This window comes from Pangasianodon hypophthalmus, chromosome 15 (assembly GCF_027358585.1).
Source record: "Pangasianodon hypophthalmus isolate fPanHyp1 chromosome 15, fPanHyp1.pri, whole genome shotgun sequence".
Taxonomy (NCBI): domain Eukaryota; kingdom Metazoa; phylum Chordata; class Actinopteri; order Siluriformes; family Pangasiidae; genus Pangasianodon; species Pangasianodon hypophthalmus.
This window is the reverse complement of record NC_069724.1, coordinates 10,826,145-10,849,370: the sequence shown is the minus strand read 5'-3', so window position 1 is coordinate 10,849,370 and position 23,226 is coordinate 10,826,145. Positions and strand designations below refer to the sequence as shown.

The window sequence follows — 23,226 nt, the reverse complement described above, 5'->3', positions numbered from 1 at the left end:
TCTTTTTAATAAACCAAAGAGAAAGGGAAAAAAGGAGATATATAAGTATATACATATATACTTTTTTGTTTATATGTATAAGTATATATGTATGTCTTTTTTGTTTATATGTATAAGTATATACATATAAACAAAAAAGACATGGGAAATTAGCATAAAAAAATTGTAACTGCTTTAAAGTAACTGCTTTTTTGTTGGTTGAAGCAAAAATACTTTTAAAAAAATAGAAAGTTTCAAGTTTATCTGTCATGTGCACAAAATGTCAGGGTCAGTACACTGAAATGCTTGTTGTGAGGCTACAGGTCTCTACAGCTGTGCAAAACAAAATATATACATAAGAAGAGAAGGGAGAAGAGGAAGAAGAAAGAGGTGGAAAAGACTATGTACAAATACGATATATATAAAATATGCAGAATATATTAGGCATATATTAGGCAAACTGGTATGTATGCCTAATAAGTGTTCAGGTAAACTGCAGCTCCTAACTGTAGACACTGGAATCTGCGCAGTCACAGTATGTGAACAAGAGTGTTAAAGGCAGTAATATAAATAGTAACGTGTAGTGGAAATAAATGTGTAGTGTCTGAGCAGTCATCTATAGACATATAAGTAGTATAATGACCAGATGAAGCAGCAGCACAAAGTAACACTTCAGAATCAGAATGAGCTTTTATTGCCAAGTGTGTTCACACACACACACACACACACACACAAGGAATTTGACTTGGTATGAAGCTTCCAGAACACACATACCAATAAGATGGCAAGACATATAATAATAAAATTTACAAATAATAACAATAAGAAGAATATGAGAATATTGCAACATGCCCTAAAGTGCCAGAAACATGTGAAGAGATTGTCCATGAGTGTCTGTGAGATGGCAGTGAGGTGACCAGTATGTTGGAGTTAGGGTGTGGGTGTTAGCGGACGTATGAGTGAAAGAGTGTGAAAAGGAGTAATGACTGAATTACAGGTTATTCAGGATCATAATGGCCTGCAGGGAGAAGCTGTTCTTCAACCTGCTGGTTCTGGATTGAATGCTCCAGTACCATCTGCCTGATGCCAGTCTGGTAAACAGTCTGTGTGCTGGGTGATTGCCGTCTGTGGTGATTTTGTGAGCCTTCCTCAGACATTGTGTATGGAAGATGTCCTGTAAGGCTGGGGGTTTGTTGCCAGTAATGAGTTCAGCTGCTGCCATGACTCTCTAGAGGGCCCTGAGGTCACCAAACCAAAGAGTCATACACCCAGTCAGAATGCTCTCTATGGTGCATTTGAAGAAGTTGGTCAGGATGTTGGAGGGGAGACCAAACTTCCTGAGCCTCCACAGGAAGTAGAGTCACTGATGAGCAGATTTCACTGTCTTGTGTGAGGGAGCAGGTCAGGTCGACAGTGAGGTGCACACCAAGGAGCTTGATACTCCTGCCTCTTTCCACAGCGGCGTTGCCATATATAAGGGGGTGTGGCCATCCTCCTGCAGTCTCCTGTAGTCCATGATCATCTCCTTTAGTCGTTCACTCTAATAATGCTCTGACCTCATCTCTGTAGGCTGTCTCATCTCCAACCGTGATGAGGCCCAGGATAGTATTGTCGTCAGCAAACTTGAAAATGATATTGCTTGGCGACACAGTCGTGAGTGAACAGGGGGTACAGCTGAGAACGCATCCCTGTGGAGCTCCTGTGTTCAGAGACAGTGTGGAGGAGATGTGGACACAGATTTTCACAACCTGGGGTCTGCTTGTCAGAAAGTCCATAATCCAGTTGCACAGAAGAGTGTTCAGTCCTAGGTCCTTGAGCTTTGCAACGAGTCTGGCTGGAATGATGGTGTGAATAGAAAGGACAGGTCATTTTTTTGTTTGTTTTGTGAATGTGAGATTTAATTTCTCACTCATTTACAGTAAGTTCAGTGGGGTTGCAGTGGATCTGGAGCTTGTCCCGGGAACACTGTGACTGAGGTGGGAATACACTCCAGATGGAACGCCAGTGCACACACATTCACACAATAGCCAAGCCACCTATTGGCATTTTTTTGGGATGGGTGAGGAAACTGGAGAACCTGGAAAAAACCTATATGGACACATGAAAAATATGCACAGAAACTCCACACAGACAGTCACCCGAGCTCAGGATCAAACTAGGATTGATCAGAAAATAACAGCAAAAATTAATAATAATAATAATAATAATAATAATAATAATAATCTTAGTTATTAGATTATTATTAGTTAGATCAACTGTAATAATAAGAGAAATCAATATATAAGATATGGCCAATAAATAAAAGGAGGACAAAATAATAATAAATGCTTTAAAGTGTTACTTAACCATACTTGGCCACACTTCACTTCACTTCAAAGTTAAAGCATTTACTTGTGAAATGTATTTTTCCCTTTTATTAATCATTAAAAAATAACAGAAAACAGCGCATGTTTATAAATTAAAGACAACGCAACACATTATTTCTTATTACATATAAATATTATAATATAACACATAAAATATAATAAAACAGTACAAAATACAAGATAGTAAAAAATACCGTAATGTTGAACGGAAGTTTGATTGTCTGCAGCGGAAGTGACGCCATAATCCAACCTCTCTTCAAAACGCTGTGGAGGCAACGCGGTATTTTGGAATTCCATTATAGTTATAAATTATTTTCTTGCTAGGTATATATATATATTTTTTAAAGTTTTTCTACATCAATATTTATATAAAAACGAGTATGAGTTCATTGTAATTTGGAGTCAGGGTCAGATAGCGGTATCGTGGGTTAGCTAAGTTAGCTAACTGTAACTGTGTGTGTTTATTAGCTGCTAGAGTTAGCAAGACTAGCATGCTGAGTAGAGTTTCAGCTAGTTAAACTGTTTACAGGAGTATAACAGGTAAAGAAAGACGCAGTGAGTGTTAGTTCATACTCTGTTCTGTTAATGCAGTAAACAGTAGTGAGGTGCTTTAGTGTAGGAAGATGTTAAACTTTGTTAGCTGGCTAATAAAACATGGGACACTCGCTTTACCTCAGGTTTGACTGTGGACCCGTGCAGCGGCACGAGCGCGTTCATCTGCACAGTGAAGAGCGATGGCTGCTCCTGCTGCCATCCAACAGCCCAGTTATCTGCTGGTAAGAAGAGCTCAAATTACAGCAAATCATCAACACACTTGACTTCTTCCCTGAATCCAGACACTTTCTCGAGTTTAAGCTGTACACACGACACAGCTTTGTCTCGTTTCAAGTTTACTGTCATGTGCATAAAGAGTACTGGAGCATCTGTATACAGTGCAATTCTTGTGCTACAGCTGCACACTCCTGACCAGACACAGTGCAAAAATAATATGTACTCTTATATAGTACAAAAAGTAGCACACTGTAAACATTCAGCACAGACAAAAGACACTGCAAGATTATTAATGTGCTCTAAGCAAGTAAAAATAGTAATAATAATAAACTGGAAACATTGTGTGCAGTCAAAAAGTGACATAGTGGGAGATATTGCACATACAGTGCTCTAAATGTTAATAATAATAAACTGTAAACATTGTATGCAGTTAAAAAGTTACATAGTGGGAGATATTGCACATACAGTGCTCTAAATGTTAATAATAATAAACTGTAAACATTGTAAACATTGTATGCAGTTAAAAAGTTACATAGTGGGAGATATTGCACATACAGTGCTCTAAATGTTAATAATAATAAACTGTAAACATTGTATGCAGTTAGAAAGTTACATAGTGGGAGATATTGCATATACAGTACACTAAATATTAATAATAATAAACTGTAAACATTGTATGCAGTCAGAAAGTGACGTAGTGGAAGATATTACACATACAGCACTCTAAATATTAATAATAATAAACTGTAAACATTGTATGCAGACTAAACTCAGACTTTATTTAGCGTATATACAGCTTCATATAGTTTATCACAGAGATGGCTTGTATAAAAAGATAAAAAAAACTCAGTATTAAGTTTCATTTTTGGCATGCACATCAAATTATTTTCTGTTATCTAATGTCTTAAATGTGGATTATTGATATAAAGAAGCAATGCTGGGGCTGATTTCTTTCTGGCCCAGACTGTACATTCATGCAGCCTGTCAGTGACTTCAGTGGCTGTCATGTCAGGTGATTAGAGTGACACGCCCACTAGAGTTGATCTGCATTCAGGCTGATGTTTTTGAGACACAGTTGTAACACGTCATCAGCAGTGATTAAGAAGTGCATGTGAAATAGAATTGTTGATGAAATGAAAGCAAACGAGGTGGTTTTTTTTTTTAGTATATCATACTTTTCTTTCCCCTCAAATGCCTTTGAAAGAGAAAGTAGGTAGACTAAGCACACACTGTCTAATCAAAGTACGTATTACACAAAAGGACAGATGACACAACTGTAGGTTTTTTTTTTGTTGTTTTTTTTTTTTTTTTTTTTAAGCACAACTTTTTTGTTGGTTTTGTTTTTGGAGAAAACACTGCATTTGGGCATTACAGACTTTAAGCACTTTAAAAAGATGAAATCATTAGTGTAGCTGCACATATTGCTATAATTATTATTATTATTATGCAACCGATGAGACTTTGTGATATCCTGCATTCAACACTAATAATTTCATTGTTGTGCTATTGATAGATATTAGATTTTAGCTCTCACATCATGATCAGTCATTACTGCTTTATCCTGTCCCCGTATGCAAGCCAACCAAACACAGATCACTCATACATGTGAGGCCAATTGGCCACTAAAGCTGGTTCTGATTCTGCTTTATTTGGAACAGGCAAATCTTAAAGCAGACTGGAGCACTAAGCCACTACTTCAGCGGTGTCAGGAGCTGGTCAAGGTGATAGATGACTATCCTGCTAAGGTACAACATGCTGCTGTCATTGTAGTGAACATGTTTAACTTGTTGCCTTTAAACGTTTAATCTGAATTGTGCATTGTTAAAATCAAATGACATCCAAGCTGGCGTAGAAATTCAATCCTGCCTTATCCTGTATATTACCGGACATTACAATTTTTTTGTTTGTTAATGGGAAAGGCATCATATTTTTATTAATTTTTAGTTACATTTAATGTTAATAAGACAAAAAAAACAGCTTCTCGTGGTACCAAGAAACCGCAAAGTATAAACTCCTCTGTCCTGAAGACTTTCCCATGTCAGCAAACTTAGTTACAGCTTTACCTCTAAACTGATACACTGACACTGGAGACTCCTTCCATAAATGGTAAAAAAAAAAAGTCTCCTTTCGGAAAACCATAACATAACATCAGTTACACACGTTTTTAAATCTGTTTATATGGAGCATCTGCAATAGATGTCCCTGTGTAACTTGTTGTTAAAGAAATAATGAGAATTAGAATGAGCACATTAATATAAACTCGTGATTTGCAGCTGCACTACTGTCACAACTGCTGTTATAGAAAATTAATCAGCGCTTGCTGATCAATCAGAATCGAGAAAAGAGATGCAACAGTGCTGTGTTATAAGCATCAAAAATATAGGCCAGAGGTTCTCAGCTGTAGGTTTGTGACCCAACATTAGTTCTCGTCAGATCTGATGTTGGGTCATTTTTTAAAAACAATGACAATGCGGCGGGTTGTGAAATTTTGAATTTTCAGCCATTAAAATGTGGTCGTTGGCTAAAAATTGATATAAGCAATGGAAATGGAAAAATCAATGTGTTCCTAATTAAATGGACTTTCATCCAATCAGGAGCTTCACCTGGTCTTCCCATGGCTGGTGGAGGGAATCTTCGGCAGCCTGGATGGGGTCATTGTGGGCTGGAACCTGCGATTTCTGCACGCTCGCATGAATGAGTATCACATCGTCCTGGACTTTCTTGATCCATGGTTAGTTGTGTATGCCTTGTTGTTTCTTGGTGTTTAGATAAGATAACAAGAGAATGTAGGATATACAGCTGAGTGATCTGCTGAAATGAGGCCACTACATCACTTTTAATGTACCACTACTGTTTAGCTGTTAGCAAAGCCTTGGCAAAGTGGAATAACATGATACATATCTTCAATTTGTATACTACCAACTGTCATACACTATATGGGCAAAGGTTTGTGGACAGCTGACCATCACACCCATATGTGCCTGTTGAACATCCCATTCCAGATTTAGTCCTCTTTACTGTTATAATAACATTCAGCCACGAGAGCATTAATGAGGTCAGACACTGATGTTGGGTGAGGAGGTCTCGGGTGCAGTCGGTGTTCCAGTTCATCACAAAGGTGTTCAGGGGGGTTGAGGTCAGGTCTCTGTGCAGGCCTCTCAAGTTCCTCCACTCAAACCTTGGCAAACCATGTCTTTAAGGACCTCACTTTGTGCACAGGTGCATTGTCATGCTGAAACAAGTTTGCACTCTGTAGTGCCAGTGAAACTTGTAATGCTACAGCACACAAAGATGCTCTATACAGTTGTGTGCTTCTGACATAGTGGCAACAGTTTGGGGAAGAACCACATACGGGCGTGATGGTCCACCAAGTTTTGGCCATATAGTGTAAAAAAAAAATGTTTTGTTTTTTTTTTTTTTGGCCATATTGTCCACATTTTTTGCAGTTACATTGTTTAACTGTCATGAGTTGGTCATGGCTATAACATACTTCCTGTGAGGCCTACAGCTAGTTTCAGCCTCAGATTTTTTTTCTTCTGCATATTGTTCTAAATGTAAGGGCTATATGATTTATACTTGAACTTTTAATTGCATTTATAAGCGAACTTAAAATTTGCCACTATTCTTCCTTCCTTAGAAGCACTGTCATGTAAGCATTCTCACTTAATTATTTCAGCTACAGTGTCTTTCATGACATATTGTTATAATGTGTGTCTTACAGCGGCCCCATGATGAAGCTGGTATACAAGCTGCAAGCAGAGGACTACAAATATGAGATCCCCATCAGTTATTTGCCAGTAAGTCTAACATTTCACTACACATTTAAGATGCCTCTGTATCACACTAGTTCTTTTGCTGACACTGTGTTCTCTGTAGGGTCCCGTGAAGGCGTCCATTCATGAGGGAGTACTGCCAGACTGTCCCCTGTTTCACAATAAGCTACAGTTCCCCATGTCAGGCCTCATCACGCTCAGTATGTCTTTAAAAGTGAAATATTTAATGTTTTTTAGTCTGATGCATCATATTGTCTGATTCACACCTGCTGGTTTTTTTTCTTAATCTTCCCCAGATCCTTTTGAATACTACATGTTCAACTTTGCTTCCAGTCTCATTGCACCAAAGGTATATTTATCTAGCTTCTATGGGTGAGAAAGGTTCCCTGAAGAGTGTATCAGATTGTCTCTTGTGAGAGTGAAGTGACTGCTACTGTTGTCAAATGTGGGTGTGGTTAGTCAAGCTGTTTTCCATTCCTATAAGAAATGTGTGAGGCCAAAATGCATGCAGTTAACTCTATGGGCAATGTGAAGACAAAATTCAAGTGAAAAATTTTTTTTTTAATGTTTTAAGAAAAAAAAAAAACATAAAATAATCTGGTTGCGTAAGTGTACACCCCCTTAACTTGAATGTTGTTAAAGCACCTTTTGCGTAATACAGCGCTCAGTCTTTTTGGGGAAGAGTCTACCAACTTAGCACATCTTGATTTGGCAATTTTATTCCACTCTTGCTTGTAAAATTGCTCCAGATCTGTCAAATTGCAAGAGGATCTCCTGTGCATTGGGTTGTTATCATGTTGGAAGGTGAAATTTTCTTCATTCTCAGCTGTCTAACAGAGGCCTGCAGGCTTAGTGCCAAAATAGATTGGTATTTGGAGCGTTCCATTATTCCCTCTGTCCCAGCTGAACAGAAACACTATAGTATAATGCTGCCACCACCATGCTTCACCGTGGGTATGACATTCTTTGGGTGATAGGCCATCTTGTTTTGTGCCATTTAGAATTATGTCCAAAAAGTTCTATCTTGGTTTCATCCAAGCACAACGCATTTTGTCACATGGTTTGGGGTGATTTAGTTGGGCTTGGATGATTTTTTTGTGAGAAAGGGCTTCTGTTTAGCCACCCTACCTCATAGCCTAGACATGAAGAATACGAGAGATTGCTGTCGCATGCAGAGAGTGACCAGCACATGACAGATATTCTTGCAGCTCCTTTAAGGTTGCTGTAGAGCTCTTGGCAGCCTCCCAGATAAGTTTTCTTCTTGTCCTTTCATCAAATTTGAAAGGAAAGTCTCATTCTTGGTAACATTGCTGTGGTGCCCTATTTTCTCCACTTGTTGATGGTGGCCTTCAGTGTTCCATGGTACATCTAATATTTTGGAAATTTCTTTTATTCCCCTCTCCTGATTGACCTCGTTGTCGAAAAATATCAGGTACATGCTTTGTAAGCTCTTTGTGGCTCATGGCTTCAGCAATCAGATGAAACCAAGATGATGTCAAGAAATTCTTACAGAAACAACTGATTTTTATTTGGGGTTAATCAGAATCACTTCACAAAATGAATTATGGTAATTAATTTTGAACATGAGTGAATGTGATTGGTTAATTCTCAGCAGAGTCCCCATTATAAAAGGGTGTGCATACGAATGCAACCAGGTTACTGTAAGTCTTTTCTTTTTTCTTTTTTTTTTTTTCTCCAAAACATACCTTTTTTTAAACTTGATTTTTGTTGGTTGCTATGTCACATTAAAGGTGGAAAAAGGTCTGACATTATTTATCTTGATTTAATTTTTTTTACATCACAAAACCCTGGGATTTTAACAGGGGTGTGTAGACTTTTTTATATCCACCGTAGTTTTATATAGTATAGTATATGACTACAATATAGTATAAAACTAATTTTAGATGCATTTATTAAGTGTTTATCTTGTATGTGGTTTACTATTTTTGGGTAAAATTACTTTGAGTGTTATGGTAAAAATCCTTATTATAGGACAATGCTACATAAATATTTCAATATAGCAGTGCAGACCTTTTCCCTCAGTGTTTTAACATGGGAATTAAACACAGCGAAACTGTGGCTGTAGGAATTTTGCGGGGGGAAGGCTGTTAGATGACCCACACAATATGATTATTCATGAAGAATGTATTGGAGCCAAATACGATGTCTTTTTTTTTTTTTTACATGACAACCTCAACTGAATTGTCACTTGAGTTGCAATTGTCATGTCGTTTACAAAGGTAAACAGATACCTGTCATTTTGTCACTTGCTAGTTATAACCCAGAGAAAGCATCCTGTTTTTCTTTTTAAAAATCTACTAAAAACATTTGCAGAACTATCCTCCTGGACAACATGGCAGCTGTTCAGACAGTGCTTACTTTGTGCTTGTTGACGCCTACCTCAAGCACTTCCTGCCCACAGAGGGAAACGTGCCTCCATCTCCTTTCTCTGATCCCAGGGGCTCTGTGGCCTCTCCAGCTCCACGGTATTTTGCTTTCAAATATCTTTTGTTCTTTATACTATAATAGATTTTTATTTCATATGTAATTTTATAAATATTTATAATTAAGCATGGAATCTATACTAGAACTAGTGACAACAAGTAGGTAAAACTAATATGGAGCAGAAAATTGGGGACTGATGATGCATAATACAATCCAATTTTGTTATATAAATTAAAAAATTACAAAATATTAAACTCTCTTTAGAAAAAAGGCGTCCATCATTCAAATGTCTTCTGTGATTTCAGCAAATATTTGATTTCCCCTCTGCCCCAGGTCTCCCAGTGTACCTTACGTTGGCTATGGCGTCCACAGCAGCAGCCTGCTAAAGCGACACATATCCCATCAGCCCTCAGTCAACGCTGACCCTGCTGCTCAGGAGATCTGGAGATCCGAAACCCTGCTACAGGTGAAAATCTCATACATCACTCAAGACTCTAACACTCAATGATTTAATCTCGTACCAGTCAACATCAGTAATGAAGTCTAAAGGTGTGTCCCAAATCGTATACTTACGCACTATTTTACACCATTTTGTAGTATAAATAGTGTGAGTAGTGTGTTCACCCTGAAAATTCCAACAAGTACCTGGATGATGCATTTATTCAACCGAAAAAACAAGTATAGAATGTTGGACGCTTCATGCATTCGCTGGTCGCAAAGCTTCTTATGTGGCAGAAGAGGAGTGGGGCTACCGCTGATACTGGCTCAAATTTTCTCAGAATCAGAAAGGTCATGTTGGGCATAAAATGTAACATTGACATAAACAATTATATGAAGAAATTCATTTTCATTCACTCTGGGTGTTCTGCTAAAGCTAGTGGTGTCGCATTACGTACATTTGACGTCATTGGTCATCGACTGTGGAACGGCTTATACTTCTGGCTAGCAAAAAACAAAGTCCGTGTTCCATTTGAGATGATACTACCCTTCTGAAAGTAGAGTGTAGAGTACATAGTGCATAGTGTAGAGTAGAGTTCATAGTGCATAGTGTATAGTACGTCATTTGGGACCAGAGAAACTGGAAGAAATCAACATGGACACAGAAAGAACACGTGACAGGATCAATCCATGCATGCTGAAGCTGTGAGGTGGCACTGCTACCCACTGCATCACCATGCTGCTGCTGCTGCTGTTGTGTTGAATTAACTAGTGAAACCAAAACTAAAATATGATTATTTGTGCAGTACAAGCAGCTGTTCACACTGATGATGGTCCAGTTTTTGTTGGGAATTCACTGGAAATCCTTCTATGGGCTTTGTTGCCATTTGGTTCTGCAGGTGTTTGTGGAGATGTGGCTCCATCACTACTCTCTGGAGGTCTACCAGAAGCTGCAGTCTCCTCAGGTGAAGGTAAGAGCGTAGCACGGGTCTCCTCTTCACCCCCCTCTCTCTCTCTCCACCGCATGGCTGACCGGCTGAGCTCCTCCACCCTGCGGCCGTGCTTCATATGCGGGGTGCGGGGGCACTGCACGAGTCCCTCACACACAGCGTACTGTTTACTCCACTCCAGTCAGCTGTTGGCCTGTTTTTGCTAAGCTCTAGGTGACTTTATGTGGTTATGTTTAGCACTTTAGACTCTCACTTTCACGTTTTTGTCTTTGCTTTGCTTGTAGATCAGTCAGATTCCTTTAAAATGGACAGGACCAAGCTATGGATTACATAGTTAGCTTTAACTGAGTTCTGTGGCATGTGGTTCTGGGAGTATGGCATCTTTTTTAATTTGTTTTCTTTAAGCATGATGGTCCTTAGTGTCTGCTTTGTCTTTTGGCTGTAAGCTTTTTCACCTCTCTGGATTCAGAGCTGCTATGGTGGCTATTATAGCATGGTGAAAGTCTACTGTTAAAGTCAGAGTTTACCAAAATTAGCATGCCTCCAGTCAGCCCAAAGCACTCTACATCTCCATGTGCATTTTACCACATAGCACAGATCTATAGGTAATCACCAGCTTATTAGAAAGTGCATTGGGTGAATGCTTTTTAAGTAGGAAATGTTAATTGGCAACTGCCTTCATTATCATCTGTTTAAAAAAAAAATCAGTCAAGATGCAGTGTCTCCTTTTCCTTTCTGTCATTATAGGCCATTTTTAATACTGAACACACCTCCTAGATTTGGATTTGTTCTCATAAGGGACACAAGTTGCTAAATGTGCAGCCCTTAATTATTTATCAGTAATTTTTTTTAGTATAAACTTTTGACATTGCTATGTGAGAAGGAAATATGCATCTTGCTCATTTTCATAGCATTGTGGTCAATATTGTTTTGTTTTGTTCTGTTCTTTCTTTTCCATTTTTGTTCACTCTCATTTCGGTTCTTACTTTGTCCAACACTTTATTATTTCTTTTCTTGGATTGCACTCTTTCCCTTTTTCTTTCTATTGTCATTTTCACCTTCCTCCTCGTTTCCTCTCTCCTTTTTTTCCCCCCTCCTCTCGTCCGTTGTGTGTTCCTCCTCCCCACTTTGTGATGGGTCCTTCAGCTGGCGTTGCTGCAGTACCGCCTCAATATGTCCAGCATGCTGTGCCAGCCCCCGGCCCCACCAGGCTCTGGGACCCTCCACACATACCAAGTACTTTTACCTTTTCATTCGGGCTTCCTGGAGGTAAACCTAAGGGAATTTTTCCACTGCACTAACCACCGGTTCCACTCAAGTGCTCCGCTGAAAACTATTTTCCACTATTGTTCCTGAACCTTCTGAAAAACTGAAAGGTTCTGAAAACTCTGTGGAAACATTGCTATGCTGCATACTGTGTCACAAAGTGCGACACTATACACATGTACATACAGCAAATAAAGAATTCTAGATTAGTAATAATACTACTAATAATAATTAATAATACTAATCAAAGGCAGCCTATGACTGCTTTCCCGCTAGGTGTATTTTTCTTAACCAACATGTTTTACATGTAATTCTACAGGAAGAAATATGTTCTGCTTTTCAGAAAGGTGCCATAATGCCAAGCATCTTTTATTTTATTAGCTAAATTTAAATATTCTTGACAAATCAGGTCACAAGTTGGAGCACAAGTCAGAAAAACAAAAATGGAGGGCAAGGTACTGGTGAAAAAATTGTCTTGTTAGTAAGCCAGTATAAGGAATGTTGCAACATGTTGAATATTTCATTGCCAATATTCCAAAAATATTTAATTGCCAATATTCCAAGGTTGTAATATAACTAAAAGTAAAGACTTGTGTTTGTGACATTCGCCCGTATGCCGTGTGTCTGCATGCAGTCAGGACACACAGGCACCTCAAATTCTCTTGATTTTCTGCCTCAGAAGCTACAGCAAAGACACACAACCTCCTCATCAGCAGAGTTAAACCTAACTTATTTCATCTGCTTTACTGATGATGATGAATCTAGACTAGTTAGGCTAGCTAGGCTAGTTAGTTAGTCAGTGCTAGCTACGTCTGGTAAGAGCATTATTATTACGGTGTATGTGTCACGTAAGACATATTTTTTCCATATCCGCACGAACGCTCCTGTCAGCGGTATATCTAGGATAAAAATGCCAAATGTGAAAGTATCGTAAGTAGTGGAGTGAAAGCAGCTTGAAGCTGGAAAATGAGTAATCGGGAGTAGGGTGGAGTATTAAAAAAAATTCTACAGTTAGAACAAAGAGCAGTATGGTATCTGGTGTTTTCAGAAATAATGGCAATTGTAAACTTGAGAATTTGGAGAAAGCGTGTCTATAAACCTTTCTGGTTCTATATTTACTTCTCTGTCCACTAAAAATACCTTATGTGTTCCTTTGGATCTGATAATTTTAACTAGTTTGCCAAGTATTAAATGTTTTATTACTAGAAAAATATCTTTTAAGGCACACGCACACACACACACTTATTTTTCTGATTATATGGAGTGCGACTACAATGTGTCGTGACTACAATAGCGAGCATCCATGCAATGTTTTTATTTTGTAATATTCTCGTCAACATTCAGTTGAAATTACAGTCAACTGTTGATATTTTTCCCCTTTAATAAAATGAAATAATTCTTCTTCATCGGTAATTCCAGTGCAGCCGATGTGAGGAGACTGTACCTAGAACCAGAATTGTGTCGGCTCCTGTTTTGGGCCGGTGCTTGTTTAGGGAGGTGCAGTGGAAAAACCTCTTAAGTGAGCTGATAGCTCAGGGATCCTGGCAGAAGAGTGTGGGGTAGCGTTCTACTAGACTATGAGGAACAGTTCGGGTTTATTGGCATATGGTTGCTGTGTAGGCATGTGTAGTGGGAAAGGTGTCACAACGAAGAAAAGTATAAGACTTTTCTGGTAGCTCATTTCTCTCTTTAAAGAGCATGCTTATTTTATTTACAGTGTGGTGGTGTTAACATGTCTTATGTGTTTGTCATTTGTGTTCAGTGTTTCTTCTGACTGTATGTACAAACAATACACTTTTTGGATTTATACTGCCTAAAAAGACATTTTTATCCTTTATCCTATTAAACAAATCCATTTTAAGATGGTCATTTTTGCGCTGACATTATTTTACTATGTTATAGTGCAAGTGAGTGTTTTGATGATGGAGTATTGTGAGCCGATATTAATTTGTGTTTGTGTGCGGGGTGGTGGTACCAACTTAGGAACCCTTCAGCCCTACGGAGGAACACGTTCTGGTGGTGCGTCTGCTCGTCAAACACCTGCACGCTTTCTCCAACAGTCTGAAGCAGGAGCAGGCCTCGACCTCCCCCTCCACACACTCACATGCCAGCCCTCTCGAGGAGTTCAAGAGGTGAACTTCACAACCAGCTTCCACAAACTCAGCAACACCACCCCAAAGCACACAGCAAATATTAGTTAATAACATACACTGCATGACCTGAAGTATGTGGACATCTGACCATCACACCCATATGTGCTTCTTCCACAAACTGTTACCACAAAGTTGGAAGAACACAATTGTATAGAATGTCTTTGAATGCTGTTCCGTTAAAATTTGCCTTCACTAGAGCTAAGAGACCCAAACCTCTTCCAGTATAACAATACCCCTGTGCACAAAGTGAGGTCCTTAACCTCTGGGATGAACTGGAATGCTGATTGTGCCCCAGGCCTCCTCACCCGACATCAGTGCATGACATCAGTAATGCTCGTTTGTCTGAATCGGCAGATTCCCACAGCCACGCTCCAAAATCTAGAGGAAAGCCTTCCCAGAAGAATGGAGGTTATCGTAACAGAAAAGGGCGACTAAAGCTGAATGGAATGCTCAAAAAGCACATATGGGTGTGATGTTCTGGTGTCCACATACTTTTGGCCATATACTGTAGTATCTTTACATTAAATTCAAATTGGCCATCACTAATAGCCTAGTATCGCTAACTAGGTGGTTAGCTCACTGCTAGCTAGTAAACTAGCTTGTCTTGTTGGTAGACTTATCTCCCAAGTAGACTGTCCAGCACTGGCTAATAAATGCTAAATCATGAAAGAATGATTTCTCACCACAGTAAACTGTACGGTCAGTGTTATAGCTTTAACCAACTAATGTGTCTGTATGTAGCTTGGTCTAAAGCAAATACTGATATAATTTCATTTAAAAGTAGAGAAGGGGGACTGTTATTTACTGTTACTGGTGTGAGCAGCCATATTGTTATGATGCCACATGCTGAACTCAGGGTTGGGGAAACCTTCTTGACAGCAGGAATTCTAGTTTTAGTTGAACAGTTTTAGTTTAGTTTTTGCAGCTGAGATGATCCTGTACTGGTTCCTTCACTGCTCTTTCTTCTTTCTCTCCTTTCTTCTTCCCACAGGGTTGTGGTACAGAGGTTTGTTCAGCAGAAGCTGTACGTCTTCCTGCAGCACTGTTTTGGTCATTGGCCTCTCGATGCCTCATTCAGAGCGGTAGGCATTTCCAACATGTGGAGGTTTCCCCTAATATTTTAGTAAGGTGTTTTATAATACATTGGATCTGTATAGATAAAGTAATAAGATAAAGAATAAAGTAACAAGATAAAGTAAGTATAAAGTATAAGATAAAGATAAAAAAACAAAAAAACAACTAAGGAAAAGAGAAGCTAAAATCAAGAATGTTCCATCCATTTATATGACAGTGGTGTTACTGGGACAAATTAGGGTTTGAGGGGAGTGTGTAATTTTTTTTTTTTTTTTTTTTTTTTTTCCCCCCACATGCAGCTTTACTGCACAGTGCTAAACTGGAGGCTATGAGCTTCTGTTACTTGTTAGCTACATTAGCCTCATAACTGCACTGCTAAACTAAAGAAGCAGGCACCACATAGCAAAAGCGTATCTGCTAATTGATTTGGAGTAAAGCAGAAAATTTGTACGTTTTGTTTTATGGTCGCACTTAAAGCATGGAAGATTCAGCATATAATTTATACTATTCATAATAGTGTGTGTCTGATTACAATTTCCAACGATAATCACTTTGCGGTGTGTTTTCAGGTGTTAGAAACATGGTTGAGTTATATCCAGCCCTGGAGGTACACAGGAGACAAAAACAATCCGAAGGCAGAGGCTCAGAACAGATCAGTACCTGATAAGTGGTAATCTCTACACATGTGCCAAAATATTAAAATGTTACTTTACATGGATATAGATAAATGTAATTTTTTTTGACCATAAGATTTTCTTTCCTCTCTAGCACGCCTGTATGACCTACATGTTATACAGCAGTAGGGGGTGCTGAAGCGCTGTTTTAGAGACAGCACAGACATTATGGGGAATACAGATTTATGTACAAAAAAGCAACAGTAAGTCACATGTCTTTGGCCTAACCAAGTTTTACTTTCACAGGGCGTCCTTTGTACAGGAGAATCTTCTGATGTACACAAAGCTCTTCCAGGGTTTCCTTAATCGGGCTTTACGCACAGACCTCGTCAACGCCAAAAATGCACTGATGGTATTCAGGGTCGCCAAAGTCTTTGCACAACCAAACCTACCAGACATGATTCAAAAAGGTAAGCATCAGGATTCTAATTACAGCACATTATTGGAACGCTTTGGAGGGGGAAAAAATGAAATATCCATTTTATCTCAAGCATATAACTGAACATACTCTATATAAATATATAAACATGGCAAAAGGACATCAGAGCTAAAATCAGTTGTAGCTCCATCTTTCTTTCTGAGCACATAGTTAGGTGTTACTGCACACCAGCATCAGATTCAGGTAGGGGGTGTGGTCTAAAGTTTAAAGGTGGAGATCAGAAGTAATTTGATGATAATTTCTATAGTTATTGTATTTGAAATTTTAATACAGACTTGTTCTGTTGTTTTACGAAATGTTTATTTGCCACATTTTTTAATCATACTTTTTTTAATCACATGCTTGTATTTTTAACAAATTATAAATTATTTCCATCTCAGTCAAACCTAAACAGACAGCGAGGAGAAGGGTTTGTGGGGGGGGGAGTAAAATTTCTCAGCATTTCATACTTACCTGAGATTCAGGAGCAAAGACACACTTTTTATATGCACATATTATCTGTCAGTGTAATGCTTTTACTCATCCTCTAAAAGTACTAACATTAAACACAAATGTCTGGAAATAACTTCTCAAGAAATAAAGGTTTTATTGAAGTGGCCCAAAAGCCATCAGTGTACATCAGTGTAAAAAACTGTTTTATTGCTCATCGTGATTCAAACACACATGCACAGAACACACACACAGATTTGGATGGTGAACGTAATCAGACACAAAGCTGTTCAATTATTCTTTTATTTAACTTTTGTTTCTATTGGTTTACTCTATTCTGATTAAGCTGTCATTCAGGTTATTAACAGATGATTGGACTGCCTGTAAACGTAGCTACTGTGCCATTTGTAGCCGAACTCTTGCTTTAATTAGTGAATCAGTTGGATTCTTTCTTTAGACATTATAATTGCTCCTATTTAGTACGTTAGCCATACTGCCTGTTGTGCCTTTAGGAGAACAGCTGTTCCTCGAACCCGAGCACGTCCTCCACCACCGACAGGCACGTGTCTTCCTCTCTCCTGCACACGGCGGCAGCTTCTTGTCCTCCCGACAGCCTGCAGGGACAGACGCCGTCTTTAAAGTCAAGAGTCACGTGTACAGTCTGGAAGGGCAGGACTGCCAGTACAAGCAGATGTTCGGCAGTGAGCTGCGTGGAGTGGTGAGTGTAAAAACACTGCTAATAATTACACTCCAATGTTTGTTTCTCCCATCAGTAATATACAGATAGCAGGTGCAAAATTGTATGTAATCATTTTCTTTCAGCCTAATGCTGTCATCTGCTTATTATTTCTAACACATCAATAGAAACATTAACGTAATAATTCAGCCTTATCACTATCCACTGTATATCACTGTATCCACTATCCACTGAAATTACAACACATTTCCCTGCACTGAGAAACCTATGCTGACACTGGAGACTCTGAAGTTAATTAAATGTCTCTTCACAGTAAACAGCACAATATTAACAATTTCTGTTCTAGAAAATCAATCAACACTTTCTAACCTGTCAGATTCAGGAATTGAACAGTGCTATGGTGTAAATGTGGATAAGATATAGCTTATGAAATATTATGCAAATGAGAGCCCAGCATAATGATCTGTTTCCGGATGACTTGCAGGTGTTGAAGTTGGTGCAGATCATCGCTCAGGCCCGACAGACGGCGAAGCGGATCTCAGATCAGTCTGCTGAAGTGGCAGCGAACAGCTCTTTCCTGTCATGGTTCAGCATGAGCTTCTCAGATCCTAACTCCACCTTTAATGGAGCAGAGGCTGACGACATGGGAGAGTGTGTTAAAAAGACTCACGAATTTCTGGACAAGGCCTTGGATTATCTGTGTCAGATATTTCGGGTCAGTCTGCAGAGTTATAAAACATTCCTGTATGTGCTGTTAGGGATGGGTGATATGGCGATACAGTCTCATCATTGCTATAAATTCTCACAAGTTGTTCTGAAAGCTTTAAAGGTATGATTGGTGCTTCTACAACACTACCCATGTTGTATAACCAAAATTAAAACAGCAATCAGTGATGACATTTTGTTCATTTACCAACCCCAGATAGTAACAGGCAGCTGCTTGCGTAAAAAATCAAGTTTACCAATAAACCAGCAGATGAGCCAATCGGCATGTGAATCAGGAATGACTGAGAGTTGTGTAGGTGGTTTGAACTCTTCAGTATTAACTGACACTCCATGGAAGCCCCACCCCCTTCCCCTTCTCACATTAGTTATCTTTCATCATGATTTTCTCAACTGAAAGATTTGGCAGCCTCATTTTGTGTCACAGTAAATTTTGCTTTAATTAATGTGAAATAAAATCCATCAATGTGCGTGCACTTATGTAACCTTAGACATGAATATAGTCAACATCGGATAACTATATTTATTAGGGATGCCACCAAAAATATTCTGCACTTTTTTGGTTAAATGACAAAATAACTTTACAAATTGTAATGCTAATGAAAAATAGTTCTTGATTAAAACACTGCTCGTCTGTCATCATAGACATGTACAAAGAAGTGCAGTTGAGCCCATTAAGGTAGAACCTGGGATGCACGTATATATATGGATTTACGGTAACCACTAGGAGCTTGGGGAAAAAGTTTACATTTACATGGAAAGAACATAAGTAACAAATAAATTACAGTAAAACCCTATATATATATATATATATATATATATATATATATATATATATATATATATATATATATACACACATCTATGCAGTTTCTATCTTGTACTAGTAAAAGTTGATTTTGATTTCCAGTTTGATTTTAATCCGCACTGTTTATCCCTGTAGCTGAGTTCAGGACAGCTGTCTCAGCTGATGGCGAATGTGACCTCGACAGACGATGACGGTGAGTCGAAAAAGCTGCCTGATTGCATCCAGAGTGAAAATGGTCCCGTGCTCACAGATCTGGGTAGGATGCAGGTACGGATTAATAAAGTTTCTACCTATGTATTGAAAAGTATAAAATTTTATATAATATGTCTTTAAATGGGTTAAAGTGTTTATATTGGGTTTTGAACCTAAATGTTAAAATTGAATGTAAACCTCTGAATAGTCGCCCTACACCTAAAATGTGATGTTTAAAAGATTAACTCATCTGATTCTGATTATATAGGTTTGGCTCAAATATTTTTGGAAAAAACGGATTAGGGGTCAAGACTACATATGAATAAGGTTTTTTGACTTTATTTAGGTCAACCGTTTGGCAAATAAATTTTACTATACTATGTTAGAAAACTGCTAGATTGGTTTACTTTTGTTTCAGATCATCAACGGCATTCGCCGATTTGAGATTGAATATCAGGGGGATCCAGAACTTCAGCCGATAAGGAGTTACGAAAACGCTCTTCTGGTGCGGCTGCTGTTCCAGCTCTCCTCCTTCATCAACGAGCGGGTACTTTTTTATTTTTTAAACAGTAAAGTTTATCTTTTGAGCTGATGCACGTCTGTGATGTGTGTAGGTCCTGGTCAGCCCACTACACAGCTTACGGCTGTCAAATTCCATTAAAATTCACAATCGAAAAGTAATTACTTACAATATTTAGTATTTAAATGCATGTGAATATAAATGAGTGTATAATGCTACAGTGTATGCATTACCAGCTGCTTCACTTTCTAAAGTAAATGCAATCATAAAACTTAGTGTTTAAGATTAGCCTTATAAATTCAAACTGGTACCAAAAACAGGGAAAGCATCTGTCCCGTCCTGGGCCTCCCTCCAGTGGCTCCTAGTTAAATACAGAATTGAATTCAAGGTTTTATTGTTTTATTGTTTGTTTTAAAGCTCTACCTGGTACCGCACCAAGCTTCATCTCAGATTTTCTTTGCCTCCTTTTCACCTCCAGAATCTAAAGATCTTCTAATCAGCAGCTTTTAATGATTCCACAATGTCAGAGTTCAAAGTGTAGCTGCTCCACAATTGTGGAATAGTTTAGCGTTCCCCAATTTCACAATTCCAACATTTTTAAATCCGATTTAAAAGCATATATATTCTTGTCCTCATAAGGTCTATCATCCAGCTATCTGTTGCTGTCTCTCTATTGTTTTATTTAAGCTATCTGATTCCTTAATTGTGTTGTTTTTATTTTATTTTAATTCTAACCTAATCTTATACTAATTTGATTGTACTGTGCAGCACTTTATTTTAAATGTGCTATAGAAATAAAGCTGACTTGACTTATGCCATGTGACCTGTAGTTGGGAGACCACATGGAGGCGCTGTGCTCACGGCAGGACTTCCTGGGCCGCATGAGTCGACACTACCTGAGCGCGTCACCAGTGTCTGGGCAGCGATGGAGGAGTCCGGCTCTGCGTCAGACGAGAGGGCGAGTGCAGCGGCCGCGGCCACGGCTCAGTCTGCGAGCTCTAGCCAGCTATCGTACACTTCTCACGCTGCTGTTGCTCTATCTGCTGTTCGCTCTGTTCTCATTCGGCCTGCTGTCCAGCACCGTCCTCATCCTCATCATCAGCCTTCTGTACGAACTGCTCCTGCTCCTGCTCACTGATAAACTCAAAACTCACTGACTCACCAATGGAGGCTTTCTATTTATGAAAATACGCACTCTGATGTGATGCTTAATTCTGAGTCTGGTGTGAGTTTGAACACTGACTGTGTGATGCCATGCACAAGCTTTTAAGTTTTATAACAGTTCAGACACATTGTCCCATTTCTCCCAAATGTCTCCAATCAGCTAGGACCATGTGTGTGGTGTCTGAGGTTTGATTCTTTGGGGCCAAGATGCTAATGTAGCTAACAAGTAATAGATGTTGTGTGATGATTTTGATGTTCAGATTTAATGTTAAATGATAAACAATAATAAAGAAAGAATCTCTTACTTGTTAGCTACATTAGCCTAATAGCATTTGGTGTGAAGGGACATTGTGGACATTTTATGGTCCATATACTGGTAGATTGCAAATATACAGCCACCTTGTACCACTAATTAAAACATTACACAGTGATTGAGCTTGAAAAGAGTAACCTCATAGTCATAAACAATCAGCCTTTTTGAGTAATAATACAGACAGAAACACATTTAGAGCTGAAAGGAAAGTGTTGATTTTAATTAAAATCTTTATCTTTTGGTTAATGCCTGTAGAACCTTTTTTTGTTAATTCATTGAGCTGCACAGTGACTCTGCATGTTGGATGTAATTTGCTTTTATTTAATCCTTGTGCAGTGTGTAGCCTTTGCACTGGCTCTGTGCTGATTATACAGCAGAATTCAGCAGAACTCTCACTGTGCCTGCTTTATGGTGTCAGCACATTCTGCAGGCCTACAGGAATTATAGTTAGGTATTTAAACACCCTGCTAAATTTAAATTTTGCTTGTAAATCTATAAATAGATAAATCTCTAGATATTCTCAAATAAATCTCTCCTTGTCCCTCCATATTGCTGCATCAGGAGGATGCAGACATTTCTCTCCACAGAGGCCACTTGGGTGCTTGTTCAGTTACCTGTCATCTCAATATTAGACTACTGCTGCTTGTTCCTGGCAGGTTTTCCCCTGCGAGCCGGGAAATTGCAGAACAATTATCCAGGGTGCAACACACTGAATTGTCTACGGCCCCTGGACGTTTCACTCGACTCTGTCCAGGTAGGAGGAGCTGGATCATGTCCATCTCCCCTCCCCTGGATTTTGATTCTGCAGCAAGGATACTTGTCCAGCCCTTGCAACTGATCCAGAATGCAGCTGTAAAACTTGTTTTCTCCCCAATCTCTCTCACATCACACCATTGCTGCATTTCTGCTGCGTCAGATTTAAAACTGCAAAGCCAAAATCGGAGCAGCCCCCACATAACCGAAGGCACTTTTCACACCGCACTCTGCGCCACACTACCTCTAGTCTGCTAGCACAGGCGACTGGACCCACCATCCCTCGAGGTAAAAGGAAGACATGCATCAAGACTCCTGGCACATAGTTGGTGGAATGAACGTGCTGAGTCACTGTCTGTCTTCAAGTGAAGACCAAAGTACCACATCTTCACTAAGCATTTAAGTTAGCACTAAAAACCCCAACTTGTACTGGTTTTTCCACTATATTACCTGTACTAATTCCTCTCTAACAGGGTTTTAGATTGATAGTATTTTTAGACCCTGACCTATTTGTACTAGCATGAGGGTGTGTTTTTGATAGAGACAACAATGCACTTGTTTAAGTCCCTCTGGATAAAGGTGTCTGCTAAATGCTATAAATATAAATTTTTTAAAATCCAACAGCACTTCATTTTTACGAAGGTGAGTCACGAAAACCTGATGACAAAAGACCTGAAACTAGCTGAAGAAATTCAGCTATTGGAAAACGAAGACATTTTTCTTCCCTCTCTCAGCCTTTGAGTGGGAAATAAGGTCATCATGGTGAACACACATTTCTGATGTACAGACATTATCCACTCCATATTCCCCCTTTACCTCTCTCAATCTTTGCAATATATCTTACAATAGAAATTATTCTGTACATCGTGGACACACTATGCACTTACACCTGCCCTTGTTTGCAGATATTTATTAGATTTCATTCTGATTCTGTGCTGTAAAACAACATCTTGGCCCGGGAGTATTTTTAAACTGGACTAGTTTGGCATAAAAAAAGTGTAACCCTGTCGTTAACTGTCCTATCTGCTGCTCATCCACCACTGAAAATATTCATAGCGTGAGCATGAGGCAGTATCATTTCTGCCCCAATGGACCTCCATTAGCGCTTGCTGCAGTTCCCATTTTTCACCAATAGGTGTAATAATAACTATGGAGCCACTAAGGACATGGTGATGGAAAAAAATATGAGACGGGAGGAAAATTTCTATTTCGATGCTTTTGCATCTCGCAAGACTTTTGCATTCCCCCAGTTGCATTCTATCACAATTGTTTTGCGTTCTCTCGCAAAGATATTTGCGT

The 23,226-nt window shown here is 38.9% G+C and overlaps 1 protein-coding gene across 3 annotated transcripts; it reads left to right on the top strand.

Annotated features, from left to right (window-relative positions):
- The first annotated feature begins 2,545 nt into the window (after positions 1 to 2,545).
- Positions 2,546 to 21,420, top strand: smpd4 (sphingomyelin phosphodiesterase 4). 3 transcript variants are annotated; one of them, XM_034311113.2, is made up of 20 exons: positions 2,546 to 2,625; positions 3,023 to 3,121; positions 4,775 to 4,861; positions 5,711 to 5,847; positions 6,838 to 6,913; positions 6,993 to 7,089; positions 7,186 to 7,238; positions 9,224 to 9,375; positions 9,668 to 9,800; positions 10,672 to 10,743; positions 11,869 to 11,958; positions 13,972 to 14,120; positions 15,133 to 15,223; positions 15,785 to 15,885; positions 16,136 to 16,299; positions 17,270 to 17,475; positions 17,939 to 18,169; positions 19,121 to 19,252; positions 19,596 to 19,724; positions 20,528 to 21,420. In XM_034311113.2, the coding sequence occupies exons 2-20, from the start codon at positions 3,080 to 3,082 to the stop codon at positions 20,852 to 20,854; spliced, it is 2,469 nt and encodes an 822-aa protein (XP_034167004.2). In that variant the 5' UTR covers positions 2,546 to 2,625; positions 3,023 to 3,079; the 3' UTR covers positions 20,855 to 21,420. The 3 variants fall into 3 exon arrangements, with proteins under 3 accessions (XP_034167004.2, XP_034167003.2, XP_034167005.2); XM_034311112.2 differs by having other exon boundaries at positions 2,552 to 2,669; XM_034311114.2 differs by lacking the exon at positions 11,869 to 11,958 and having other exon boundaries at positions 2,552 to 2,669.
- Positions 21,421 to 23,226: the final 1,806 nt, after the last annotated feature.

What these genes read in the sequence shown, in the direction of transcription:
- smpd4 (XM_034311113.2), top strand. Translation starts at nt 3,080, where the DNA reads ATGGCTGCTCCTGCTGCCATCCAACAGCCCAGTTATCTGCTG. An exon ending in TCCCCATCAGTTATTTGCCA is followed by an intron (nt 6,914 to 6,992) that starts GTAAGTCTAACA and finishes TGTTCTCTGTAG; the next exon opens with GGTCCCGTGAAGGCGTCCAT. An exon ending in GTCAGGCCTCATCACGCTCA is followed by an intron (nt 7,090 to 7,185) that starts GTATGTCTTTAA and finishes AATCTTCCCCAG; the next exon opens with ATCCTTTTGAATACTACATG.